The following is a 26,201-nucleotide window of genomic DNA, read 5'->3' on the forward strand; positions in this document are numbered from 1 at the left end:
AACTTGAATTAGTGAGTCGCTTCCACTGATAGATTGACGACGATGCACTGCATTTTTGTAGACAATGAGGGCAGTGGCCAAGAGGCCATTTCTTTACTTGTCAATTTTTTTTGTTGTTGTTGTTGTACGAAACCACTTTCTTACACACATATTTAACTATAGTTTCAATGAAAAATATGGTAAGGGCTGCTCCACCAACTTGGCAGCTTATAATTAAAAAGAAAATGTTGGCCATGAACACTATTCTGTATGTGCAGCCACATAGTATGCTCTGTTGGGAGTTAATGAGTTGCAACTGCCGGGGATAGTCATTGCGACCTTGAGTGGATCGCGCCATGTGCCGGGCTCTGCATGGAACTGTGGACACATGGTGCCAGAGGGCTGAGAACTTGTACTATGCATTTGCATTTGCGGCAGAAGAGACAAAATGTTATGCTGTGCAAAAGTCATGATGTGGTGTAGGTGTGGTGGGTTCAGTCTGATGTGCAAGGAAACACGACTATTGTGTTTTCTTGCGGCAACAAGCCATCCGCCGAGCTCAGGTGCTGGCACGAGTCATAGCAGCGTCCCATTCGTCCTGGAGCATTTGGCCTAACGTGCTTTGCACCTAAAATGTGAGCTAATTGCAAGAGTCTTGATCTGCTATGTGTAAATGAACTAAGTTAAGTTTAGTGTCTGAAGTAGCATACACTTGTTTTGTTGATCTTGTTTGTTTTTATTTTTTGTTTTTTTCATTAGGTTCCAGGAGATAGCTGCTCAGCTGGAAAGTGCCCTAACTCAGCCATCGCAGCGCAGCAAAGGTAAGAAGGGCAAGTTGTCATCATCTGAAAGCTGATAAAAAGATGCCTGCTTACTTTTAATTCATCTTACAGGCCACTTTTCTGCCTTTTTTTACGTATGTGACACTGTCGAACTTATTGTAGAAATACATTTTACTGTAGTTACTGCAGAAGGACATTTTCCAGGAGTTTTTCTTTGGTGACTGTACCTGTGGTGTAGCAGTGTAAGTTCCAAGCAGACTTGTTTCCTGAACTGATAGTATTTTAAACCTCTCGAAGGAGTAACTGTAACTCCCAGTTATATACTAGGAGGGTGTGATTATTTGAAATTTTTAATAGTACGGTCGAACCAGGATATATCGAACTCAAAGGAAATCGCGAAATAGTTCGGTATATTGATAATTCGATATACAGAAATCAACTTGAGACACCGCGCGTGATCGTGAAAATGATACCGTATTTGTTGTGTAGTAAACCCACTCCACTTTTCCCTCGTTATAATCTGAAAAGAAAAAAAAGCGTTACGGTGGCACGTCTCTCCATTTCGGCTGTCGCATCCACAGCTCATTTGTTGGCAGCGTGCCAAGATGCTGCACAGTGATAACATCACGTTTATCTTTTGACTGTACTTTTGATAGCTACTGCAGTGGCGGGGAGCGAACTTGGCACAGTGCCCATGATGGCTTGATTGCACAAGCCTGGTTTGATTTATCACGCCGCGCTTGGGCGGGCATAGTCCACTGCCACAAAATCATTAGAAAGCATGATAGCTGCAAATGCAATTGAAGCGAACAATGCTAAAAGCCGGTGTCATGATCACAGCTGACCTTGTACTTTCATTGATTCATGAATGCAAGGATGGGCGTCTCTCGCAAAAACAAGAAAACAAATCTGCCGCTTTTTAACGTTCACAGTCGCCACAGTTTATGCTACGCCGCACGTTCAGCATGACGACAAAGATAAACAACTTGCAAAAAAAGAAAAAGAAAAAAAACTTGCCGATTCTTAACGTCTGTAGCCTCCATAGCTTACGCTACGCTGCATGTTCAGCACGACGAAATGAGATGCGCTTCGCACGTCAGCCACTGCGCATAGAGGGTTCATAACGCTCACTGGAGAAAGCGACCGGCATTCTGTTTGCCATGGGCTGAGCTGGCTTGTCGGCGCATGTGTAGTGCATGCTGCTGCGAACGAAGACAAGGAGAGAGAAAGCTTGGCAGAAGAATGGGCACACCCTTGTGCTTCGCTCTACTGCATTTTTCCCCTTTCCCAAGCACCATGGCTGCATTGGCTGCGTCTGCTCCAACCGGCTGTTGCCAAACCAGTTCTCTCTCGTTCCTTCACACACATGGCTTGTAAACGTCACGTGCTGGCACGCAGCAAATGATCACCGCAAGTGTGTGTGCCTTTGGGGGAGATGCGCAGCGCTGCCCTGACCAGCCGTCGTCGAACTGTTCCCTCTCATTTATTCCGCGGCGGCAAACAGCCGAGGTTGATGTGATTGTCTTTGGGCAAGGCGCACCTTTAAGGGAGTGGCGCGGAGTTCGATATATTGAACGACCGGTGAAATTGGAGTTCGTTATACAACGCAGCTTTCCTATACTTTTACATGGGATTTTCAAGGGGATACTATTCGGTGAGTTCGATATAACCAAAATTCGAATTATCCGGGTTTGATATTTCCAGGTTCGATTGTATTTGCCGTTCAACTGAATTCTCACCACACTTTATTCAAACTACAGTAAAACCTCATTAATTCGAAGTCCTTGGGACAGCGAAAAATCTTTGAATTAACCGGGGTTTCGAATTATCAAAAACGGACGAAAAATGGAAAATAATTGCACGACCTTGGTGCATCAATACAGCCCCTTTATTTAGATGTTCACTTGAAGTAGTCATCGATGCTCGACTTCTTGGCGTGGTAGCTCGCGGCACCGTAAGTCATGTCCTCCAGTTGACTAACAATGCACAGCATATCACTTTTACCACTACACTCCACAAAGCTGCGCACAACGTTTAGTGACTCTATGACCGCAGCTAAAGCCGGTGCACGGGTGGGTTCAGCATCAGGATCATCGTTGTCGAAATGTCCTCTGTCAGTGATCTCACTTTCGAAGTCCGCGCACAACGTTTGCACGCCACATTCTGCATTCATGCAGTCCATGAAATTGCAGCCGCCGTCGTCTTCAGCGATGTCGTTCATGCGCACACAGACTTCTTCCCCTTCATTGTCTAATGTACTATCGGTATCAGACAAGTCAGTGCAACTGTCACTCTCTTCATTAGGCAAACCGGCATCTTCCCGCTTAGAAAACCCAGCGTGCTTGAAACAACGCTGAATCAGATCGCCCTTTACTTGCTTCCAGGCATACGCAATTAAACAAATGGCACCTAAAAGATCCACAGAATACTCTTTGCCGTTGTCATAGCAGAGGAGGATCCTTTTCAACAGATAGTAGCGATAAAACTTCCTTGCATGTAGGATGATTTCTTTGTCCATGGGCTGAAATGTTGCAGTCACATTCGGTGGCAGAAAGATAAGCTAAGATAAGATTTGAGATGCCAGTGCCGATTCCTTTCATAGTGACTGGAGGAAAGCCTACTGAAGCAATGATATCAAGCAGAAAAAAAACTTTGCAACTTTGTTCTCAAATGCGATTTGCCAGCGGAAGAGAACTACCTCCGGCAAGTCAGCTACCACTGCAGCTTATCATGCCACATGCATGCGCAAGGAGTCATTCCTTTCCCTTCCAGCCACCAGGTGCCCTCAGGTAGCTGAAGCCAAAACTAGCGAGAGTTTACTATCCCTGGAGGGGATCCAAACCCACATTGTGGCTATCATTGCAGCCAATCACCTCGCATGTTAAACCATGATGTACTCTGGCACTGCGCATTACATGTTGTTGTCTTCATGAACCTATGCATGTTCTACTCAGTTTAACTACATTAAAACCCTACCATTTTCTTCTGCCAAAATACTATCGTTAAGTGCTTTGCGTTTGATGCGAGGACCCTTAATCCAGTGCTACAGTGAGTGTTCAGCATGTGTTGAACCCCCCTGACACACTGAACCTGCAGGTGACGAGTTCTTTCTGCTGTGTCATGAGGCACTGTGGAGTGCACTACGGCGCTGTTGGGACGAGGACGTCTTCCTGCCGCCTCTGTCGCACCGGTTCTGGAAGCTGACCCTGCAGCTGCTGGCTCGGCACAGGGGCTGGCTGCAGCAGCACGTGGCTCGGACGACAGGTGCCCGAGAGGAGCCAGCATCGGGACCTGAAGCTGGAGACAGTGAAGACGGCCTGTCATGTGATGCGTTGCTCGACCTCACCAACCCGCAGGGCCCTGTCCTTCTTGTGATGCTTCACTGCGATGCACAAAAGGTCACTTCCATGGTGAGTTGCAGTCGGTTTAGTCAAACTGCCTGTCTGTTTTGCCACTGAGAGTAAGATACAGTTATGACGTTTTTAGCAGCTTGTAATATTGTCATAGGGAAAACAGAGTCTTAGTAACTGACATAGAATGAAGGGACCAAGATTGCTTATCTGTGACGAGAGGATCTATTTAATGCACACAAGGTGCTGAACATAGAGTAGCACATTCAACTGTGAACAAACTTAATTCCACAGAACCCTTGTGGTGTGCTGCTTCGTGGGTTTTTCGACCACCTGAATCCATGCGTGTCTCATCCGTTTCACTTCCTTTACCCTTCTTTCCATTTCCTTTCATGTGGAGCTGTATTCTATTTGTTGTGTTCTTTTCTTTTTGTTGCATAGCATTTACAAAAGACGCTATCAGAACTGCTTTGCCACCTGTTGGGCCAAGTTCCAAGTTTTTCCAAGGGCCATGCAATCTGTGCATTATCACAGTGTACCTCTTCACATATTGGATTTTACGCTCTTGAAGTGCTGAGGTTTGGCACCCCTGTTTTAGAGGCAACCTATCTTCTGTTTGCAGCTGGCATCCTTCCTTATAGACACAGTGCAGCCAAGGTTACAACCGACAGGCTTCACAGAATTTCAGCTGTTGCAAGGTAAGGCATGGCTGTGATTTATATTCCCAAGTTCACTGAAAACTGAACACATATGTTAGAGAGGTGTCAAGGGAAAACGCTTTCTTTTATAGGGTTATTCTCGCAGTAATGTGCCACAGGGGGTCTAGACGCTACTGTCGCCTTCTAGCCCCGGAGTGCCAGCCCTAACAGAAAGAGCTGTGACCCCCAACCCGTGGTGCGAGAAGTCGCCACTGCGGCGGGTTCAAGCCAGAGGGGACAAACACCGAGTTACATACTCAAACAGGATTTATTGTGATCGAGTACACGGCAAGAGAACATTCAAATGCAACCGCCATAGCAAGCGAACATCCCGCTCACTTACGGGGGTTAAATAACCACTTAATGGGGAAGTGCATGCAAGGAGGTGAGAGGAGTGTTCTGCTCACCTGGCGTGGCTTCATACTCACAGCCCGAAGCGGTAAGTGCGTACGACACTGGGCGAAGAGGGTGAAGGCAGCGATCTCCTCGACAGAAAATAGAACCGTGCGCGTGCACGCTCAACCGTCGAAAGATACGAGAAAATCGCGAGACACACACTTTTCTCGGACTGCGGAAAGAATGTCTCTGTGTTAGCCGGGAGGAAAGAGGTAGTTCGTGACAGCATCGCCGCTGAAGGCTGGGAAGCGTAGGGGGTGGCCAGTGTGCCCTCTCCTCGCAGTCCTTCCTAACAGTCCTTCCTAACAGCGCGTATAATCTTGTGTTTTAATTACGCACTGTCATTTAATGGGGGCAGGAGATTGCGAATCCTCACTCTTTGTGGATGTCTGTTTGCTTGAGCTGCAGCAGTCATTGCAACTGCCAGCCCTTTGTTGGATGATTTGATTTCTGAAAGTGGTGAGACCTAAATGCATATGCATCAATCAGTGTGCATGTGTGAGTGAGCTCACGTGATTTTTGGTTTTTTTTTTACTTGGGTACCAATTTTATTAAGTCTAGGTTCCCGATGTGTCTTTGTGAGGCGTGAGGTATTGCAGGTAAGATTTACACGAGTCTAAAAGGAAAAGAAAGGTCCACTCAGATTTTTCGAGTCCTTCTAGATGGTGGTGCATCTGGCAGGGCTCCTTGTATGGCGCTGGCTCCTCACAGCATTATTTTACAGCGAAAGCTGTTTCTAGGATGTCTTAGCACTGGAGCACCCACTCCCTGATCCGGTTTTGTCTGCTTAGCATAAGATGGCACTGCAGGTCTGCTTTCTCCCGATCTGGTTTAATCTGCTCAACACGAAACGACGTTGCAAATCTGCTTAACCACAGTTAGTGCTGCCACATGCTTTGTCCCCTTAACCTAAGATTGCATTTCTTCCTCTCGAGACTGTAGACGTTTCTGTTGAACTGTCACGTACCAGTTGTTATTAGGTGGTGATATAAATATACATTGCTGATTGGCACAGATGTGCGAATATTTGAAGTTTTGAATCACTTTTGAGCAGTGCAAACATTTAAATTTTCGAATAAATATCTAGGGAAGAAATGCTTTCGAATATCAAGTACCTGATCAGTGAAAAAGAAATGGAAAATAAAGAAATAAGCAGACATTTTTCATGTTATCTATTTCAAAATGCACATTGTATATGTAAAAAAGATTAAACTAGGGTAGCATAAATGTATATCCTACTGAAAAATCCAGTATACATTTTATACAGGATTTCATACTGGGTGGAGTTGTCATATCACTGCTAAATGCAGTAAACACTCATTAATTCAGTAAACACTTGTTAATTGGGTTTTCAAGGTACCAGAAAAAGTGTTTGAATTAACCGAAGGCTCAAGTTATTGAATGAGCCTAAACAAAAAAAGCTGCCAAAAACTGTTTGCATCACTGTAACTTTATCCGATGAACGCCTGCACGGTGGTTATCTGCATCTGAGATGAAACCCAGTGCAGGAACGACGTTTTTCCCCATTTCATCAGACTATGACACCCACTCCAATCTTACCAGCATAAAATGATCTCTCAACATCGAGCCTCTGGTAAACAGGCAGAAATTCGCCCGTTTGTCTCTTTTCCATAAACTTTACTACCGTTTTCTTTCATTTCGAAACTCCCCTCTGCTTCCACCCCTCCGAGCCTCTCGCTGTCGTTTCAACTTCATGAGCATTCTCTGTTTGCACGGCTCCACTACCGCATTCAATAAGTCGTTTCTGCCTGTTGCCATTGAAGAATGGAATTCATTACCAGAATGCATTGTTACAGAATATGATTCATGTAAGTTCCAACAGTTGCAGTTGCCACAGTGGGCAAGAGAAGAACGTATGCACCCTGCCGCAGTGGTGCAGTGGTTAGGGCTCTCGACTGCTGTACCCAAGGATGCGGGATTGAATCCAGGGTGCGGCGCCTGCTTTTCGATTAAGGTAGAAAGCTAGGCGCTGGCGTGTGGCACGATGTCAGTTCTGGTTAAAGAACCCCAGGTGGTATTTTCCGGAGCCCTCCAGTATGGCGTCTCTCGTAGCCTGAGTTGCTTTGGGATGTTAAGTCCCCATAACCAAACCAAGTTAGTCAACCTCTGATGTCACTTCTCAAGTAAGGAGGTGTCCTTCTTGCAGTGCCTCATTATAGAATTTGTTTGCCTCTTTTCCATGCATGTAATAAGTCAGACTGATATTACTTTTTTTTTCCTGACAGCCGTCATTTTCAAATAATTGGAAACAGGGTATTAATGCGTAGTAGGCCTTACAGGTGTAACAAATCATGCTAATGACGGGCAGTAACAAAATGTTTTTGCAGTATCTGTTTCTTTTGATAGCTCTATTTTGTAAAAAATGGTTCTTTTTATTTGGAACAACCTCTATTAATTTTTGAAAGGTTTAGATATTATTGTTTCTTCAACCATTTTTCGTTATTTGCTACGGGTATATGGATATTGGATTTTTCTAATAAGAATCAAATATGAATGTGGGGAAAAAATTAGGAATATCAAATCAAATATAGAATATCTTTATGAAAAAAAAAAAGTGGTTTACAGGAAAGGAAAGGCACAGTATCTGTCATAAGTTGTAAAAAATTGATTTTTTTTTTTGATCAAAAAGCATGGAAAATTAAAAAGTGACAAACGTTGTTCGTCTTGTTTATTTAAGGATTCACATGGTATTTGCAAGTAAAGTTAATCTAGAAGTGCACAGAAATATATACCCAATTAAAAAAATTTATTATATATTTTGTACAGGATTTCTTATAGCAGTTATTTGTACAGGAAGGACCTGCATAAAACTGAGCGAAGCTTTCATATTGTCGCTGCTTACTGTAAACTCTCATTGATCCGGCCTTCAAGGAACCAGAAAAAATGTGCGAATTAACTGAAAGCTACAAGGGACCCGAAAAAAAAAAAAAAAAAAGCACCAAACACCTGCACGATGGTTGTCTGCATTTGGTATAAAGCTGAAGAATGTTTTTTTCCAGCTTTGTCTAGTGCTTTGATTTGTGTCTGGAAGGCCCTCTTATGCCCCTTTGAGCTTTGAAGATGCTTCACTGCACAGTCCTCGCATTCAAGCATCACAGGGAATTCGAAACTTTTCAATGTATTCAGCAATTTTCAAATATGCAAGAAACTCTGAGTACCAGTATTCTGAATACAAATGGAATTACAATTAGTATCAAAATTTTTCAAGTATACTAGTTTTCTGAATATGAATCAAGTAACGATTCATATCGAAATTTTGAATATTTGCGTGCCCCTATTATTTACCTGCTTTGCATTACCCTCTTTGCTCCCTAAAATTTGTGATTTGCACACCTCTAAGAAATTTGCTTTCTTTTCTAGCCATGGTTTGCAAATTTTATCTGTAATTTATCTTGGCAGTATTTGTAAAGTATTCGACGAATGTTCAGTTTGATTCATGGTCAGTTTTTAATATTAGAATTTGCTTTGCACCAAGGATTTCGCTATTGACACACCTCTAGTGCCGAGTGATCTACGACTTACCCAGTAAGGGTAAGCAGCACTGGGGATTCTTTTTTCCTGCATCATTGCCACTTGCTGCACTCACAGAAATTTCTAAGCACACGAATTCAAAGGCTCGCCTACACATAAATTTAAGATTCTCCCAATGCCAAGAAAAACTACTGAAAATGTAACCGCTGGGTGCACTAGCAACTTTTGCCGAGATTAGGTGTTCCTGCCCCATTTGTGAGTGCATAGCAACATATTTCAGGCCTATTCAGTGAGCTTCGTCCCATTGTTTGTCTTGCATCTGTTGTATTTCTCTTGCCTCTTTGCCATTGCAACAGAAGGTCTGGATGAGTGCTCCCAGCTTCTCACCAGTCTTGGGCCCAGCATATCTGCCCGCCTGGTGTCTGATGTGGCTAGGGCCTGCTCTGCACAGCTCAAGATGGTCTCCGACATTCCACGACTCTACCGCAGGACCAACCGAGAAGTTAGTACTCAGTTTTTTTCATTACCATTGCTGTCACATTTAGGAAGATGTGGCAAATGTTTGCCAGAAATGGACAATTTTATCTTCATAAAATAAGAAAATATATCACTTCCATATGAACCCGCTTTTTTTCAACAAGTGTTGACGCCATTTCAAGGGGAGGGTTAATTGCGCAGAAGAAAAGGTTTAGTTTTTGTTACAGGAGTTGAAATTTCACATCACGCATCTGGCTGTCCATGCATCCATCATCAGCAGAAGCATTTTGTCAACTGTGATCATGTCTCCGGTTTCCAGCATTGTTCACTTTGTGTTAGTAGACGGCATTTTGTGTTAGTAGACGGCACCTGCCAATCATTGTGAGATAAAGCAAGCTTGCTGAACACCGCGCTTTCGAAGCATACAGTGATTTGACACCCAACATCATGTTGAGTGAGGAGCCCTCGTCAAAAGATAAGCATGCCGTGATGTTAAGAAAGGCAAACATGTAAGGAAACACTTTCAAAGACAAAAAGGCGGGTTCGTTATGTAAGTAGGTCCATTATAGAAATAGGTAAGTGCAGTAGATTTCTTGGTAGTCTTGAGGAACGTTCAGACTTGAAATAAGTGTGCCTTTGGGCCTTGTGTTTTCTCTGCCCCTTGTGCTCACACCTCTGCATGCGTAATCAGCAACTGCTTAGCTCATCATTCAATGTCTTCGCCAGTGCACAGGCTGACGAATATGTACTTCCACCTTGGAATTTGAAACGAGTAAAATAGTGACAGCTGTGATACCTTCTCAGCATATTAGCTCAGCACATGCCATGCATTATTAAGTCCTGAGCAACTTTGCATCACTGTAATCAAGACACCAATCAGGAATCGAGATACGACCTGCTTACAGACAATGAATGCATTCAGAATGGCACGGCATACTACTTTGTCACACTCTTCTCCAGTAGTGCTCTGTGAAACTCCGTAAACGCATTCAACATGAATGATGACAGGTGAGGACTGCCACTAAAAGGAGTACAAAAAAATCAAAGGCCACCCTCAAATAAACCCACTGTTGACCTCGTTGCATAGTGCCCAGCACCAGCAAGTGCACAAGGCCGCAAAGCCAACCCATTTCCATTGAAAAATGACCGAGGAGTTTTGCCACGACAAGTGCCACTCAAGCAGCATGAGTCAGCATGAGTATCCTATACACTGACATAGGATTTTCAAAGAGACAATTTGTGTTCTTGGTATAGACTGTCTGCAAGGAGCAGTTCTCAATCTTCATGACAGGTGGTGCCACTAAGACAACCGTCATTTCTGACCTTCGGTACAGCATCAGTGCACCATGTGAACAGCTACTGCGCAGTGTGTGTATGAATGTCAAACGGCCTTTAAACAGTGCTGCTTAAGCGCAGATCTCATCCGTACTGTTCAAGCAAGGTGCTGAGAAATAGAGTCAATGTTCTTGAGGTTTACATACTGGAAGAAAAATAGACAACACTTAACATATGGCGCATAATGTGCCCCAGGTCACCATTTTCCTTGATTTGGTATAGACATGTGATAATTAAAAATAATTAAATTGCTTAGATGTGATAATTAAAAAGCATGACACAATGCAGAGGCCACAGAAGCCTCTTCACATTGCACCCTACAGCGTCAGCACAGCCACCTTTCCCATGCTCATGCAAGCACTCACATGCTGCAATCCATTCACTATGCTCTTCTGTTGAAGCGTAAAACTCTGGTCACTTACTGAGAGATGCTTCGAACCAGACTTTAGCAGTTGCTGTCATGTTGCCGGCAGAATCGAGACTTAACACTTTAACAACACATACATTTTAATTTTTTTTTTGAAACAACACATGCCAAAAACAGCGCTACAGACGTGGACGGAGGTGATGAACAACCGTCCTTCACCTGTCCTGTTTGTTCTACACATGCCAACCCAGCGTTGCGGCTGTAGGGGACGCGCGACGGCACGCGGAAGAGGTGCCACAGCTTGCAGAGAATGTGGCGAAGACTCCTGCCCGTAGACCAAACCTGACATGTTAAAGTGAGAAGGCATGCACTAGCACATGTGTAGAGGGCGTCCTTGGTGTGAGCGTCAGGCAATATACTATCTCCACTACCTTCATACGCATGCTCCTCTACTCCCCTCAAACAAAAGGGCCGAATCTCTTCTTTCGATACGCGCCCCCTCTCTTCGTACTGCTGCCAACAGATCTGAAAGTGAGACGCCATCAACAGCTTTTTCGATTAGTGCTGAGAATGTGAGAATGACCTTGAAGTTATACAGCAGTTATACATTGCGCTACAGTACTTCAAAAGCATTATTTTCACAGCGTATTATTAAGTCTCGTCAACAGTACTTAGACCTGTTTACAGCACCACAGAAAATAGCATTTTTCAGGGCTAGTTGTTATGATTCCTGCTGTGGATGCCAGCATGAACTTTGGGACGAGTGAGACTCAGCACAGCGACGTGTTCTGTGTCTCCCTTATCCCAGAGTTCGAGCTAGCATCCACAACAGTACCACAGAACTCAACATGTTACCACCATTTTGAATGTTTATAAGTTACGTCTCGTTTTGTCTGCAAGAAAAAAAAGTATCCCCGAAAAGGTACTCCTTACTTTCTGGCTAAGTGAAAAAATCCACCATGCAGCACACATAAAATATAGGTTATGCCCCAATTTTTTTTTAAACTGTCAGGACAGTGTAACCTGACGACCGGGTTATTGCAGCCTCTGCCTCAACCGCCCACTAAATTGTCACCCTGTCAGATCCAACCCCGCATTCACTAGGATCTTGGAAGCGATCTTGCTTGGTTCTTGCCCCGTCTTGAATCACAGGGGACAATCAGTGGGATGCGCTGAGGTGATGAGATGCCAGCCTGGGCTATACATCCTGTTGGCTGAGCGACAGCACACACTCAACCTCAATGGCTTCATGATGAGTGCTTTACTTCTCGGCCATGAAGATGGTTAGGGATACTGGCTTCATGCAGCATACAAACCATCTCTGATCTCTGATGTAAGCAAGATGCAGTGATGCTGCTGTTGCCGGTTGGGCTGACATGGGGTGCAAAATAGAGTTAATACCCATAGAAATACATGGAAATAGAAGTTTTCAGTGCAGTTTTCAGAATTCACAGTGTGCCTTCATGAAGAATATCCAATTACACCTCAGAAGAGACTAAACATCAAAGATGGTGTCTTTTAAACACAAAGGTGTACACCCTCACTAGCTACATGCACCCCACTTCGCATGCACAACATGCACCCCACACATCACAAAACCTGGGGGACAGCCAGAGCTGAAACCCTACGTAGGGCATGCATCTCTTTCCCAAATGCAGTCCATGTCCCCACCTCGAGATATGTGTTTCGATGAGCAGCCTTCGCGCTTGCTTTCATTGACAAAATAGGTAAGCCCTATAAAGCAATAAATAAGTCACATAACTCATGAAATGACTTCATTTGCATTGGCTTCTGCCAGCCGGGCATTATGTTCAGCAATATACTGCAAACGCTTCAAATGCAAGAGCGCTAGTACCCTCACATTGGAAAAAATTGTCTGCCGGCATCGACCTTTTGAAGCCTCGCAGCCTCAAAAAATCAACAGCACATCTCTGGCAGACCCCGTCTAAAAACAACTGTCTGGCATTATTGGGTTCGAATCTTTGAAACTTCATAGCCTGAAAAAAATAAATTCCAGGAGTGCACTTAAGTCTGCTTAAGCGCAGCAATGGGAAATCAATGCGAGTTGTCACGCCACCTGGTGGATTTGTCCTGACACTACACTGGTGGACCTAGGCCCCATTCAGCCAGATGGCGCACGTTTGTGGCGTATTTACTTAAGATAAATGAAGAAGTGGCACAGATGGACCTTTATGAAGACGATGTTTCCTGCACTGCACGAGGGTGCGTTGCAGTTTTACATGAGGTGTGATTCTACACGAGTTTTACATGAGGCGATAGTAATGGATCTTTATGCCTGGGCCAGGAAAGCTGATCTGTTCCATCTGGGGCGGGTTCGAAACTCTGTGGCGACAATGTTGACAATGTTTTTTTCATTACTGACAGTTAGTGCGGACACGCTCTGTCCACAAATCCTTTCCACAGATCCTGTCCATGCCACTCATGAGACAAGAAATGATTTCACATTTAAAATATTCAAGGGTTCAACGCTGCTGAATCAAATATTGAACGAAAGCATTAGCTGCGGGTGACCGAGTGTTCTTCTTCTTCTTCCTCAGCCCTCATATAAAGCCCCGCTTTAACCAACCCATATGAACGTGCCTTAGTGGCCTATAGGGGTAACGTGAATGCCAGGGTCCTAGCAGGCTGATTCTGACATAACCGTTCCATGTGAAACGAGAGACCCAAGTTGGCAGCTCCTGCCAGCACACCCTAGTGTCAAGTGGGGTGTGACGTCACAGCGTCACGTGGGTAAGACATGGCTACCGGCCGCGCTACACAGAAGACTCGAAACCCTTTTTTTTTTTTTTTTTTTTTTTTTTTTTTTCTCTTTTCTTTTCTTTATTGCCATACTTTGACAAACACTCTGGCAGCTCTGGCAGGTTGCTGGTGTCAAGATTGAATGAAGTTTTTTTTTTGTGTGCAGAAGACTCGAAACCTAGAGCAGTATTGTTTTCGCAATAAAATCATGAGCATGTCTCTGGGAGGCGGTAGTCAGTTGGCCCTTCCAACCCCGCTCGGAGCCCACAGCCTTGAAAAATCACGAGCATGCCTCTGGCATGGCTGGGCCCTGGTTGGTCAGATTTTCACTGGTACACCGACACACGTTTCTCTCTCTCATGGAAGTTGCTGGATATGTGATTGGTCGGTGGGTTGTGCAATGTCATGAGACCAGATGGCAAGGTTCAGTTGGAAGGAGCTGTCAAATTGGGCATCTCCCATCATGTGGAACACTGAGATGGGAACACACCTGGACCCTCGCACCCACCGTTTGAAGCCTTGTCACCTCAAAACCACAACCCTTTCTCTGGCAGGCGGCAGGTGACAAAGCTGGGCACTGATAGGTGCACTGGCATGCTGGCACTAATTTTTTTTTTTGTTCATGGCAGTCACCGGACATGTGAATGGTTAACGCGCTGCGCAATTTGAGGACACTAGAGGACAAGGTTGAGCTGGCAACAGCTGCCAACTTGTGTGGGGAGGAACAGCTCCTTTTATGTGGAAGGGTGAAATGAGAATTGAACGCATTGGCACTCTTGCACACCCTGTGTAACGCCTTGCAACATCGAAAAATAATGAGCATGACTCTGGCAGGTGGCAAAGGAATATTCACGTCTCTGACCACAAGACTACGTTCCACTCAGTGTCACGTGTAAGTGAAAAGCGCCGCTTAAGGCAGACAAATCAGGGACCATCCTGAACTGAACCAAGAGACTGTCGGCACGCAGCGTTCGAAGCAGACTCAGCCGTCCATGGGAACGGAGCGGGGCAGACAGCATAAAGTGCGCGCCTGCTCGGAAGCAATAACCATTGAGACGGCGGAAACACACGAAAACCAGACGCCGTGTGTCTGCGGTTTCGGGGACCACGTGTTCACGCAAGTCAAGGGCCCGCGGCCTTAAAGATTGATGGTCTCAATGCACCTCGAGGCGAGGAGGGCGTTATGGGCGACGACGCCTACGCCGCGCGGCTACCACGGGGATGGACAAAGGGATTCGAGCTTTAGAACTGGTGCGGGCAAGACGCAAGAGGTTGCCCTCCTGGGCCAACGTATCACGACCTGTGCTTCGGATTGTCGAGTCGCCCCTTCGACTATGCATCGGAGGCCCCAGCGAATCAACTTCGAGTGACACTTCACCAGCACCATTAAGACAAGTACCAATTGGAACACTCATTCTATTTTCTCTGATTAGTTACTACTAAGGACTCTAAATTCGAATTGTTTTTCATTTGCTAAAGCCCACCTGCGTGTGGAATTACTGCGCATGTGCATGAGTATTGTTGAATTGTAACACCCTTACTTTTGATTCTTTTTGTGTTTATTATTGGATTAAATGTCGGTTTTTGAGATGTACACCTCTCTGGGTTTCTCGACTCACGTTCAAGACTAGGAAGTGACAAAATATATTGGCGAGCCTGCCAGGATCCCTTTTAGTCATTTCGTCTGAACGTTTGGTCAACACGCTTGTGTCTGTGCTGAAACCAGAGAGATGGACCTCCAAAAGCTCGTGTTGAGGGCCGAAAAGCTCGGGTTCATGAAAGAAGAAATGATGCCTCTTTATGAGTAATAGAAAACGAGGCAGAGAGAGGAAAAAGAGTTGGCGCACAAGCGGGCGCTTGAAAAGAGCGACAGAGTTAGCGAGCAAGCACGTGAAGCAGAAGAGAATGCTAAGCGGATGGCAGAGTTAGAAGAAAAGAGAATGGCACAGGAGAAAGAAGTGCTAGAACTCAAGTTACACCTTGCCGACATGAATGTTGAAGCTGCGTCAGAGGCGACAGGACTTTCTTCAGGTGTTGGAGCGGCACGCCCAACAGTGGTCTGTCCGAGAAAGCTGATGGCTCCTTTTGATGATAAGCGGGATGATTTGGATGCGTATTTGCATCGGTTTGAGAGAATCGCAACAGGGCAAGGATGGAATAAGAGCGAATGGGCAACAGCCCTGAGCCTTTGTTTGGTGGGCGAGGCATTGACAGTTTTTGGGAGGATGCCCGCATCAGAGTCAACTGATTATGAGAAGGTGAAGAAGACACTTTTGCAGAAGTTCCGCTTAACCGCAGAAGGTTTCCGAGAACGGTCTCGAAGCAGTAAGCCAAATGACACGGAAACTGCAAAACAGTTCGCATCGCGGTTGTTGAACTACTTTGAGCGATGGCTAGAAATGGCAGAGGTTGAAAAAACCTACGAAGAGGTCAGAGATTTGATGGCGGCAGAGCAGTTTTTATCTTGCTGTCACCCGAAGTTGGCTGTATTTCTGAAAGAGCCGAAGTTAAAGACAGTAGAAGAACTCACAGAATATGCAGATCAGTTTATGGAAGCCCAAGGCCAAAGAAACCTGGGAGAGATTAAGGAAGATGCACCGAGAACGTCGGATGCGGGCACGGGAAAGCGATGAATCCAAAGTGGCACATTCAGGCATCCCCCAAGGTGTTTCTTGTGCAATTGTGTCGGACATTGTGCCGCAGACTGTAGGCAGGGAGGAAATAGAAACCAGACGCAGGCGTTCTGCCAACAATGCAACAGAAGAGGTCACAGAACCGAAGCATGCAGATTGCAGATGCAAGAGAAGGCTGCATGTATAGTGCATCCCAGACAGACGGACAGTCCCGCACAGCAAGCTCAGTGCACTGCTGACCGTGAAGATGAAACAGCCAGGCACGCAACTTTTAACGAGCTGTCGATGCCAGTGGTTGACGGTGAAATCCACGGACAGCGCGTCAGCGTATTGAAGGACAGTGGAACAAACACTGTCCTAGTAAGAAGGAGCCTCGTTAAAGATGGGGAGCTTACGGGTCAACTTGCGTCAGTTCTGCTGGTGGATAGCACAGTTCGCCACCTCCCCGAAGCAAGGATTTGCATTTCTACACCGTATTATTCGGGACCGGACATAGCAAAGTGCTTGGATGCACCGCTATATGACTTGGTGTTGGGAAATATCACGGCCGTAAGAAAGGTAGACGATCCTGACTCCGACTGGACCCCCTGTATGGAACATTACCCAGAAAAGGAAGAAAAAGATGAAGAAGAAACCGTTGCGAAGACTCCTTTTAATGGGATATCAAGCGAACGCAGTTGAAACTCGGAGCCTGCTGAAGGAGAAGTCGAAACACCCATGATATCGTCGGCCGTACAGACTAGGGCAGCAAAAGCAGCGCAAGGGAAGATGCCGAAACTTCAGGTCCCTACGGCGGAACTGCTGAAGGCAACTCCGGAGAAAGTAGCGCAGGAGCAAGGAGACGACACGTCGCTGGCAGACTGCTTCCGGAAAGTTGGGGAAGTGCTGAAAAGGAAGAAGTCTAGGACGACATTTCAGTTTCTTATACGAGATGGGCTCCTGTACCGAAAATGTACTTTCAGCTCAGGAGGAGAAGTCCTAAAGCTAACGATACCAAAAGAATTGAGACCATCCATCATGTGTCTAGGCCACGACTCAATTATGGCTGGACACCAAGATGCTAAGAACACAGTAAACAGAATAACGGAGGAATTCTATTTGCCCGGAATCCAGAGTGACGTGAAGCTGTATGTCAGATCATGCGACATATGCCAAAGAACGGTGCCGAAGGGGAGAGTCGGAAAAGCGCCGCTTGGAACTATGCCTACCATCGAAATGCCTTTCAGAGGGTAGTAGTCGATATCATCGGACCTATTACACCTTGGTCGAGAAGAGGAAATCGCTACATCATCACCCTTGTTGACATGGCGACGAAATACCTGGATGCCGTTGCGTTCAAAACTGTCGACACAGTTGAGGTAGCAGAAGCACTACTCGAGATGTTTTCACGGTATGGAGTGCTGAGGGAAATTCTCACAGACCAGGGCTCCAATTTCACATCAGACCTTATGAAGGAAGTCAGCCGACTCCTGTCATTGAAGCAGCTGCTTACGACCCCCTACCACCCGATGTGTAATGGCCTGGCAGACCCCTTCAACGGAACAATCAAGCAAATGATGCGAAAAATGTGCCAAGAAAGACCTGCTGACTGGGATCGATACCTTCCGGCACTGCTATTTGCATTATGAGAGGTCTCGCAGTCAAGTTTGGGCTTCTCACCGTTTGAAATGCTATACGGCAGAGCCGCCCGAGGACCACTGACCATCCTACGAGAGCTCTGGTCGAATGAGGAATTTGAAACAGAAGACCATGTATACGTATGTTCTTGAACTTAGAGAGAGGCTGGAAGAAACTTGCAGAATCGCTCATCACAATCTTAACGCGGCAAAGGAGAAGTATAAGGCATTTTATGACAGAAAGGCGGTGAGTCGACAGCTGAAACTGGGAGAGAGAGCCCTAATCCTGATGCCAAGTGAAAGGAACAAGCTCACTATGCAGTGGAAAGGTTCGTTTCCAGTAACAGAGAAGAAGAATGAAGTAGACTACGAGCTGCTCTTTAATGGAAGCAAAAAAATCTTCCACATAAATATGCTGAAACGGTATGAGGAGAGAAGCGCAAATCCTGACCAGACGATCGCCTGCATGGTCATCAATGACGAGCCGGATGAGGGGGAAGTGCCCACCTAAAATACCAGAAAGACATCGGGACCAAAGGATGCAACGATTAGCCCAGCCCTGGACGCAGAAAAGACTGCACAAGTCCAGCGCCTTCTGGAGCGGTACAATGTTGTTTTCTCAGACCTGCCCAGAAAGACGAAGGTTCTTGAGTGCAAGCTGCGCCTGACTACCGAGCAACCCATACATGTCAAGCAATACCCTTTGCCACTGGTTGCACACAAGACAGTCGAGAGAGAAGTGGAGGAACTGCTCGCACTGGGCATAATTAAGCGCACGGAGTCTGCCTACAACTTGCCCCTCGTGGTCGACAAGAAAACAGATGGCTCCAATCGACTGTGTCGATTTTAGGAGGCTCAATGGCGTTTTGATTCCTGACAGCAAGCCGATTCCGAGAATCGATGTAGTGTTTGCCACTGTCGCACAAAAGCAATTTTTCTCGAAGTTCGACCTCGCAAAGGGTTATTGGCAGATTCCTATGGAAGAAGGTTCAAAAGAAAAGACAGCTTTCTCATGCGCTAGCGGGCTATTCCAGTTTCGATTCATGCCGTTCGGTCTGAAGACGGCTGCAGCCATGTTCACAAAGCTAATGAGGGAGGTTCTGGGAGGCCTTCAGCACGTGCACTACTACATAGATGACATTCTGGTCGCCATGGATACGTGGGAAGAACACCTCAGTGCGCTTGCTGAAGACGGCTGCAGCCATGTTCACAAAGCTAATGAGGGAGGTTCTGGGAGGCCTTCAGCACGTGCACTACTACATAGATGACATTCTGGTCGCCATGGATACGTGGGAAGAACACCTCAGTGCGCTTGCTGAAGACGGCTGCAGCCATGTTCACAAAGCTAATGAGGGAGGTTCTGGGAGGCCTTCAGCACGTGCACTACTACATAGATGACATTCTGGTCGCCACGGATACGTGGGAAGAACACCTCAGTGCGCTTGAAGCCCTGTTTGGGAGACTGCATCAGGCAAACCTGACTGTGAAGCCCACGAAGTGTGAGGTGGGGTTCGAATCGGTTTCTTTTCTTGGACACAAGATAGGAGTCGGTCAGACAGCAACGAAACCAGATATTCTGGAAAAGATACAGGCAGCCCCAAGGCCAAGTACCAAAAAGCAAGTGCTGTCGTTTTTGGGACTAACAGGATTTTACAGGGATTTCATCCCACAGTACGCGGACAAAGCTTTGCCACTGGTAGAGATGACAAAGAAAGGGGCACCAAATGTTTTAAACTGGACTGACCAACACGAAAAAGCGTTCAGTAAGTTGAAAGAAAGCTTGGCTCAACCGCCAGTTTTGCTAGCTCCTAACGTGGACAAGGAATTTGTTCTACGCACAGATGCATCAGACGCAGCTCTAGGCGCGGTACTAATGCAGGAGGAAGGCGGCATTCTTCACCCTGTGGCGTATGCGAGCAAGCAGCTTAGCCAATGCGAAAAGAATTACTCTACGGAGAAGGAGTGTTTAGCACTCGTGTGGGCAGTAAAGGAGTTCCATTTGTATTTATATGAAACACATTTTAAGGTGCAAGTTCAGTTCAGTTCAGTCGTTCAGTCGTGTCCGACTCTTCGTGACCCTATGGACCATGTCACGTTTAAGCGGCGCTTTTCACTTACACGTGACAAGTACCCCCACACTTAAGAGTTTTCCCACCAAAAATAAATGCTCAAATGGCAGACTGATGAGGTGGAGTCTGACTCTCCAGGAGTACGAGTTTCACATCGAATACATAAAAGGGAAAGAAAACTTAGGAGCGGACTTCCTTAGCAGGTTGAACTAAAGTGAAATGCATTTCTGTATACTTAGAGCATCATATGTTCGCGAAAAGCATATATCCTTGTGTGCATGCATGCCGTTTGCGGTTGTTTGTTTTGTGTGCACAACGCAGTTTTGTGTGAGTTATGTACGTGCGTGTTCGTGCTTGTTACGCCAGTGAGCAGTTTTCAGCGAGGGAAAACTCTTAAGTGTGGGGGTGCTTGTCACGTGTAAGTGAAAAGCGCCATTTAAGGTAGACAAATCAGAAACCATCCCGAACTGAACCAAGAGACTGTCGGCACGCAGCGTTCGAAGCAGACGCAACCGTCTGTGGGAATGGAGCGGGGCAGACGGCATAAAGGGCGCGCGTCTGCTCGGAAGCAATAATTATTGAGATGGCGGAAACACACGAAAACCAGACGCTGTGTCTCCGCGGTTTCGGGGACCACGTGTTCACGCAAGTCAAGGGCCCACGGCCTTGAAGATTGATGGGCGCAATGCACCTCGAGGCGAAAAGGGTGTTATGGGCGGCGACGCCTGCGCCGTGCGGCTACCATGGGGATAGACAAAGGGACTCAAGCTTTGGAACTGGTGCGGGCAAGACGCAAGAGGTTGCCCTCCTGGGCCGACGCATCGCGACCTGTGCTTCGGATCGTCGCGTCGCCCCTTCGACTATGCATCGGAGGCCCCAGCGAAACAACTTCGAGTAACACTTCACCAGCACCGTTAAGACAAGTACCAATTGGAACACTCATTCTATTTTCTCTGATTAGTTACTACTAAGGACTCTAAATTCGAATTGTTTTTCATTTGCTAAAGCCCACCTGCGTGTGGAACTACTGTGCATGTGCATGAGTATTGTTGAATTGTAACGCCCTTACTTTTGATTCTTTTTGTGTTTATTATTGGATTAAATGTTGGTTTTTGAGATGTACACCTCTCTGGGTTTCTCGACTCACGTTCAAGACTAAGAAGTGACACTCAGCTCTAAAATATCACCTGAAAGAAAAGTCAATGGCTACTGGACATGCCACATGAATTATGTCACTTAAAAAGAAATTGCCACAGCACAGTTTCAGAAACTAGCATTAATGGCTTCTGCTGAGGCAAGAACTTAAGAATCTAGCGTGCTGTAGAAAAGTAGCGCTCTTGTATATCTCACATACCTCATTGATTGTCTGAGATTTTTAAATCATCATCATTAGCCTGACAATACCCACTGCAGGGTAAAGGCCTCTCCCATATTCCAATTAACCCGGTCCTATGCTAGCTGCATCCACTTGACCCCTGTGAACTTCTTAACTTTATCCGCCCACCTAACTTTCTGCCGTCCCCTGATTTTTTAAATAGAAAAGCACAAATCCACATGCTACTATCACGAGCAAAAGCTTTTCTTGCTTGTGGAGCAGGTGCAAGGAATGCGTTGCTATACAAAGCAGCTGTATAACAGCTGCATAGCAACCCAGTGCATCGGCAGTGACAAGTCCCACCATAGTATGGCGACACTGCAGTTGCACAGCCAAAAATAAAAGCAGAGGTTTAACTGGCGACAAATGTGGGTCTCACTTCAGCCAACTACACAAAGGTAGGCTAAGAAGAGCAAAACATGTGCAACTCCACTTTTGCACAATATTAAAATCGTAGCCGAAATTCTCTGCATAACTGATCTGGCTATCTACAAAGCCAGCATTCCTTCAGGAATAAGTATAAAAGCTTCAAAAAATAAGAACAACCACAACCCTGAACCTACTATGAAGCTAAAAAGCATCGTTTCAAGAGGCAGTGTATCTTTAAAACAGCACAGTATCTACACATGGTCACCCCTCACCCCATTACTGGGTGTACAAGGTGGATACACTCCCAGTCAACCTGGCAGGCGACAGCACACCACCGCATCATTGTGAAGGGAGCTTGCAAGTAGTCTAGGTCGCTGGGCATAGCACTTGCAGAACTTCACATCTATACCATTGTTTTAACGTCAAGCCAACTACGCCAAGATGCTAAAAACTTGTACCACCATCCCGTCGATCCTCATGAATTCCCCCCCCACCTGCTGCACTGCTGCAAAAGCGTGGTCAGTATTGGGCTTTTTCCACATCAGCGTGCAAAACAGTCATGATGCTTCCCTGTGACCCATTACCTACTGGCTGTGCTTAGTGACTGTGAAGAGCATGCAAGAGTTTCACCATTCAGGCTTATCAGTGACGACGCAATGCTATTATCAGCAAGTTTTGGACCAAAGCAGGTAGAACATTTTCTCACAATGAACGTTGTGCTTTTTAATTTCCTCTCGCCAAGCCAATACCAATGTTTCACATTATGAAGCATTTTGTTCTACGCTTCACCTCAAAGATATGAATAGTGTAGCTTTATGAATGGTGACAAAAGTCAACAGTAGTGATATCTGTTCAGAGCACTATAGAGCTTGACATGTTACCACCATTAGAAATGTGTATAAACTATGCCACATTTTGGCTGCAAAGAAAAAAAAATAGTCATCAAGAAATAATCCTTACCTTCCGGCTTGGTGAAAAGAATGCACCCTGCTGCATTGATCAAAAATGGTTAATGTCTCGTCTTCTGAGACTGTCAAGACTGTGTGGAACGCAACCTGACATCTGGGATATTGCAGCCTCTGCCTCAACCCTCCACTAAAGCAACACCCTGTCAGGCGCAACGGGTCAGATCCACTTCCACAGCCACATCCGCTAATATCTTACACCCGCCTTTGCTCGGTTCCTGCCCTAGCTTGAATCACCATACACAGGGGCCCATCAGTGGGCTGCCCTGAGGTGACGAGATGCCAACCTGGGCCACACATCCTGTCGGCTGAGCGATAGGCACACACAGCCTGCCGGCTTCATGGCGATAGCTTTACTTCTCCTCCATGAAGGTGGTTGGGGAATACTGGCTTCGTGCTGTATATAAACCAGCTCCGATCTGAGTTGTAAGCAAGATGCAGTGGTGACGCTGTCACCAGCTGGGCCGACATGGGGTATAAACAAGTTGGTGCCCATAAAAATAAATGAAAATCTACGATGTCGTCCCTTTGTTAAGAGCAACTGTGAACAGCCTAGAACAGATTGCAAAAGAATGACACGTCGTTTAAAGTGCAAAGTAGTATTTTCAAAATGACATGAAATACATGGGGGTATGTCAAGAGCATGTGCCATGTAAACAAAAATTATTATTTTTATAGTAGAACCCTGTTATAGTAAACTTGGATATCGTAAAAACTCGCATATAATAAACTGAAACTGAAGTCCCAGTTCATCTTCCATAGACAATGTACATTTTTCCCCCTTTATAGCGAAGACATTTTTGATAAAAATCGGTTTAAAGTGCGTCTGACCGCGGCGACAACTTCCCACGAAATGACATCGCCGCATGCGCACTATTCAAGATCGCGAGGCAAGTGTGTTCTTTTCTTTTTTTTTTTTTTGAAAAAAGAAAAATATCCCCGAGATTATTATTTTTTTATTTTTAATGGCTTTACCACCAGGCTTAGCAGCACTCAGAAGTTGGAGCCGTGTGAAAGCATGCAGCGCTTAGGAAAAAAAAAAAGTTAAGCTCTACAAATATAAAAAGAAGGCGGCACGGTCCGTTCAGAAAGTAAAAAAAAATCTAAAAGTGCAGCAAGAAATAGGGAAGGGAAGAAGGAAGAAATGGCCGACATTCGCAGCACTGTGCAGCATGAGCAGCGGTGGCAAGAAGCGTTGTCGTGTGCAGTTTTGCAGCACTTGACTGCCATGTGCATTTCTCATCTCTTGCCTTTTAAAAGCGGAAGACGCTGTGTTCATGCAAGTCTTTGGTTTTCCCATGAAATCCAACTTTGTTAAGTTGCCCTCATGCTTAAGAGGAGGTGCTTCCACAAGAAGTAAACAAATAATATTATAACGGAAAAAGGAAAATGGCACCAAGAGATGATAAGAGAGAGGTGGAAGGCATTTTAGTGTGTATTTTTTCTTTCATTAAGCAACGAGACGTCTTTCGTAAGTAGGCAATTATTAGCAGACAGCATCTTCAGCAACATGTCATCACCAACAACTGATATAGTAAAGACCCTGATATAGTAAAGATTTTTGCCGGTCCCAGTGACTTTACTATAAAGGGGTTCTACTACTTTTTTTAGTAGCAGCCTTTACCTGTCATCATTTATTATTGAATGCGTTGCGGAGTTAACTGTTCCATAAATTTAATATTCGATTGCATATTTATAGCATAATGGTAACAGGATTTGACACACAATAATACACAGTGACTAGATTTAAAGCACCATTTGCTGTAGTTTAAAACCAAAGCCGGGTAGGGCAGCCATACTTGGTGAATGGTGCGCTGTCAGCATGCCTGCAGGCAGTGCTTTTGCTGCAAGAAGTGCTTCACTGGTGTGGATGCAATGTGTTTTTGCTTCTTGCTTACAGATAAGGTTACCTACTTCCATTTTAGCATGAAAACACTAGTATTAGAGGCTACTTACCCCAGGCAACGTCTTGTCTTGCTAGAGCCATGCCTGCGTCTAGCAACACTACAGCAGTTGGCCAAGCATAGTCATGACACTGTCGAGAGGCTTATATTTCATTCAGAATTGTCAGCTTGTGGAGTCATACCCATTCCAGAGCGATGCCCATGCATAGTCATGACACTGTCTGGAGGTTAATTGTCCCGAGCAAAATCATCTTGTTCATTATACGCAACTTAAACACTCACTGCAAACATTATCTCCATCACACACACCATGGTGCCACTTCACAGACTGTCACGTTGAGAGCCACACAACCAAATGCATTCATCACTCCGGCCCGGCTGTTTCTGTACGGCTTTTGCTTCAACCCCTCCTGTCAGAACTGCCCCTGCTCCTGTGCCAATTTGGCGCATCACGTGCCCTGCAGACATCCGTTCCCCACACCACTCCAATCCACCTCAGTGGCGGACGTGGCTCCCAACAACCGGCTGGCGGTTGTCCGCTTAGCAGAAGAGCATTTATAAGGTTTTTACTTGACCCCAAAAAAGGTCTCTCTTCCCCCATTTGCAGGTGGTATCATGCCCGTGCTAGAGCCATGCTAGCTCATAGCAACAGCTGTATAGCAATGCTGTAACAGTTAGCCAAGCATAGTCATGGCTCTGTGCCTGTACGTGATAGCCATGACCAAGGTCAGTCATGACCACGCCTTCGTTAACCTTGACAATTTGAGTTAAATCGCTTCTGACACTAGCATCAGCGCTAATGAAACCTGTGCAACACCACTTTCGCACAGTATTAAAATTTTAGCCAACATTTTCTCCATTTTCTTTTATATTGTAATCTAGTAGTATGCGCCAGTTGTGAGCCAGAAAATAAAGTATCTCAGATTGCCTGGTGGCACTGAGGAGTGCAGATTTGAGCTGCTATTAATGCTAATTTAGCAGAAGACTCTCTTTGGTGTCTCTGGGCTGTAAAAATATGTTTGAATATCGATACATCAAACTGCAGTATTTCTCAATTTGTTTGACTTTATATAACCCTCTGTGTTCAAGTGCACTTTTGAGTGACAGTGCAGTACTTTATTTCGAGTTGTAAGTGGGCTGAATTGTTTTTTTTTTTTTAATTGCTGCCTTGCAGATGCCATCGAAGCCATCCGGTTATGTCCAGCATATCCTTATACCATTGGCAGCCTTAAAAGGTTTAGCCATGCAAAATTCCAGCCTGAATTGGGATGCTGAATGGACCACATCAGTCCTTGAAGAGGTCACAAAACAGTGAGTTATGGCAGTTTGTGCCACTTGCCATTTTAACAGAACAGTGTTGATTTACTGAACATATGCGACCTGCAGTTAAGTTCAATCTGGAGAGGGTTTGTTGGGTGAAATGTACTCACGTTGCCAAAGTAACGCCATTACACAACTTCTTTCCAATGAGTAATGGAGAACTGTTGCCTTCCTGAGCGATTTGTTGCACATTGGTAGGGAACATGCATTGTTTTATGAGAAATCCCTCCAAAGTGGAGCACATTTGTTATAAGGGAGTTATTACTCATTAATATCCACTCAAGTGCAGTAGTTCATTTGTAGCCATGCAACTA

General features: G+C 45.5%; 1 protein-coding gene across 3 annotated transcripts in view; it reads left to right on the plus strand.

Moving 5' to 3' along the window:
- Positions 1-26,201, plus strand: part of Cog2 (conserved oligomeric Golgi complex subunit 2) — a 50,200-nt gene that overhangs the window by 17,599 nt on the left and 6,400 nt on the right. For 2 of the 3 annotated variants that reach the window (XM_084581810.1, XM_084581812.1), the window contains exons 10-14: positions 739-800; positions 3,858-4,171; positions 4,734-4,809; positions 9,054-9,199; positions 25,742-25,878. In XM_084581810.1, the coding sequence (XP_084437936.1) occupies positions 739-800; positions 3,858-4,171; positions 4,734-4,809; positions 9,054-9,199; positions 25,742-25,878 (735 nt within the window). The remainder of the gene's footprint in view (positions 1-738; positions 801-3,857; positions 4,172-4,733; positions 4,810-9,053; positions 9,200-25,741; positions 25,879-26,201) is intronic. The other variant, XM_084581811.1, reaches the window with a different exon arrangement.

This window comes from Amblyomma maculatum, chromosome 10 (genome assembly GCF_055883805.1).
Source record: "Amblyomma maculatum isolate TAMU_Amacu chromosome 10, ASM5588380v1, whole genome shotgun sequence".
Taxonomy (NCBI): domain Eukaryota; kingdom Metazoa; phylum Arthropoda; class Arachnida; order Ixodida; family Ixodidae; genus Amblyomma; species Amblyomma maculatum.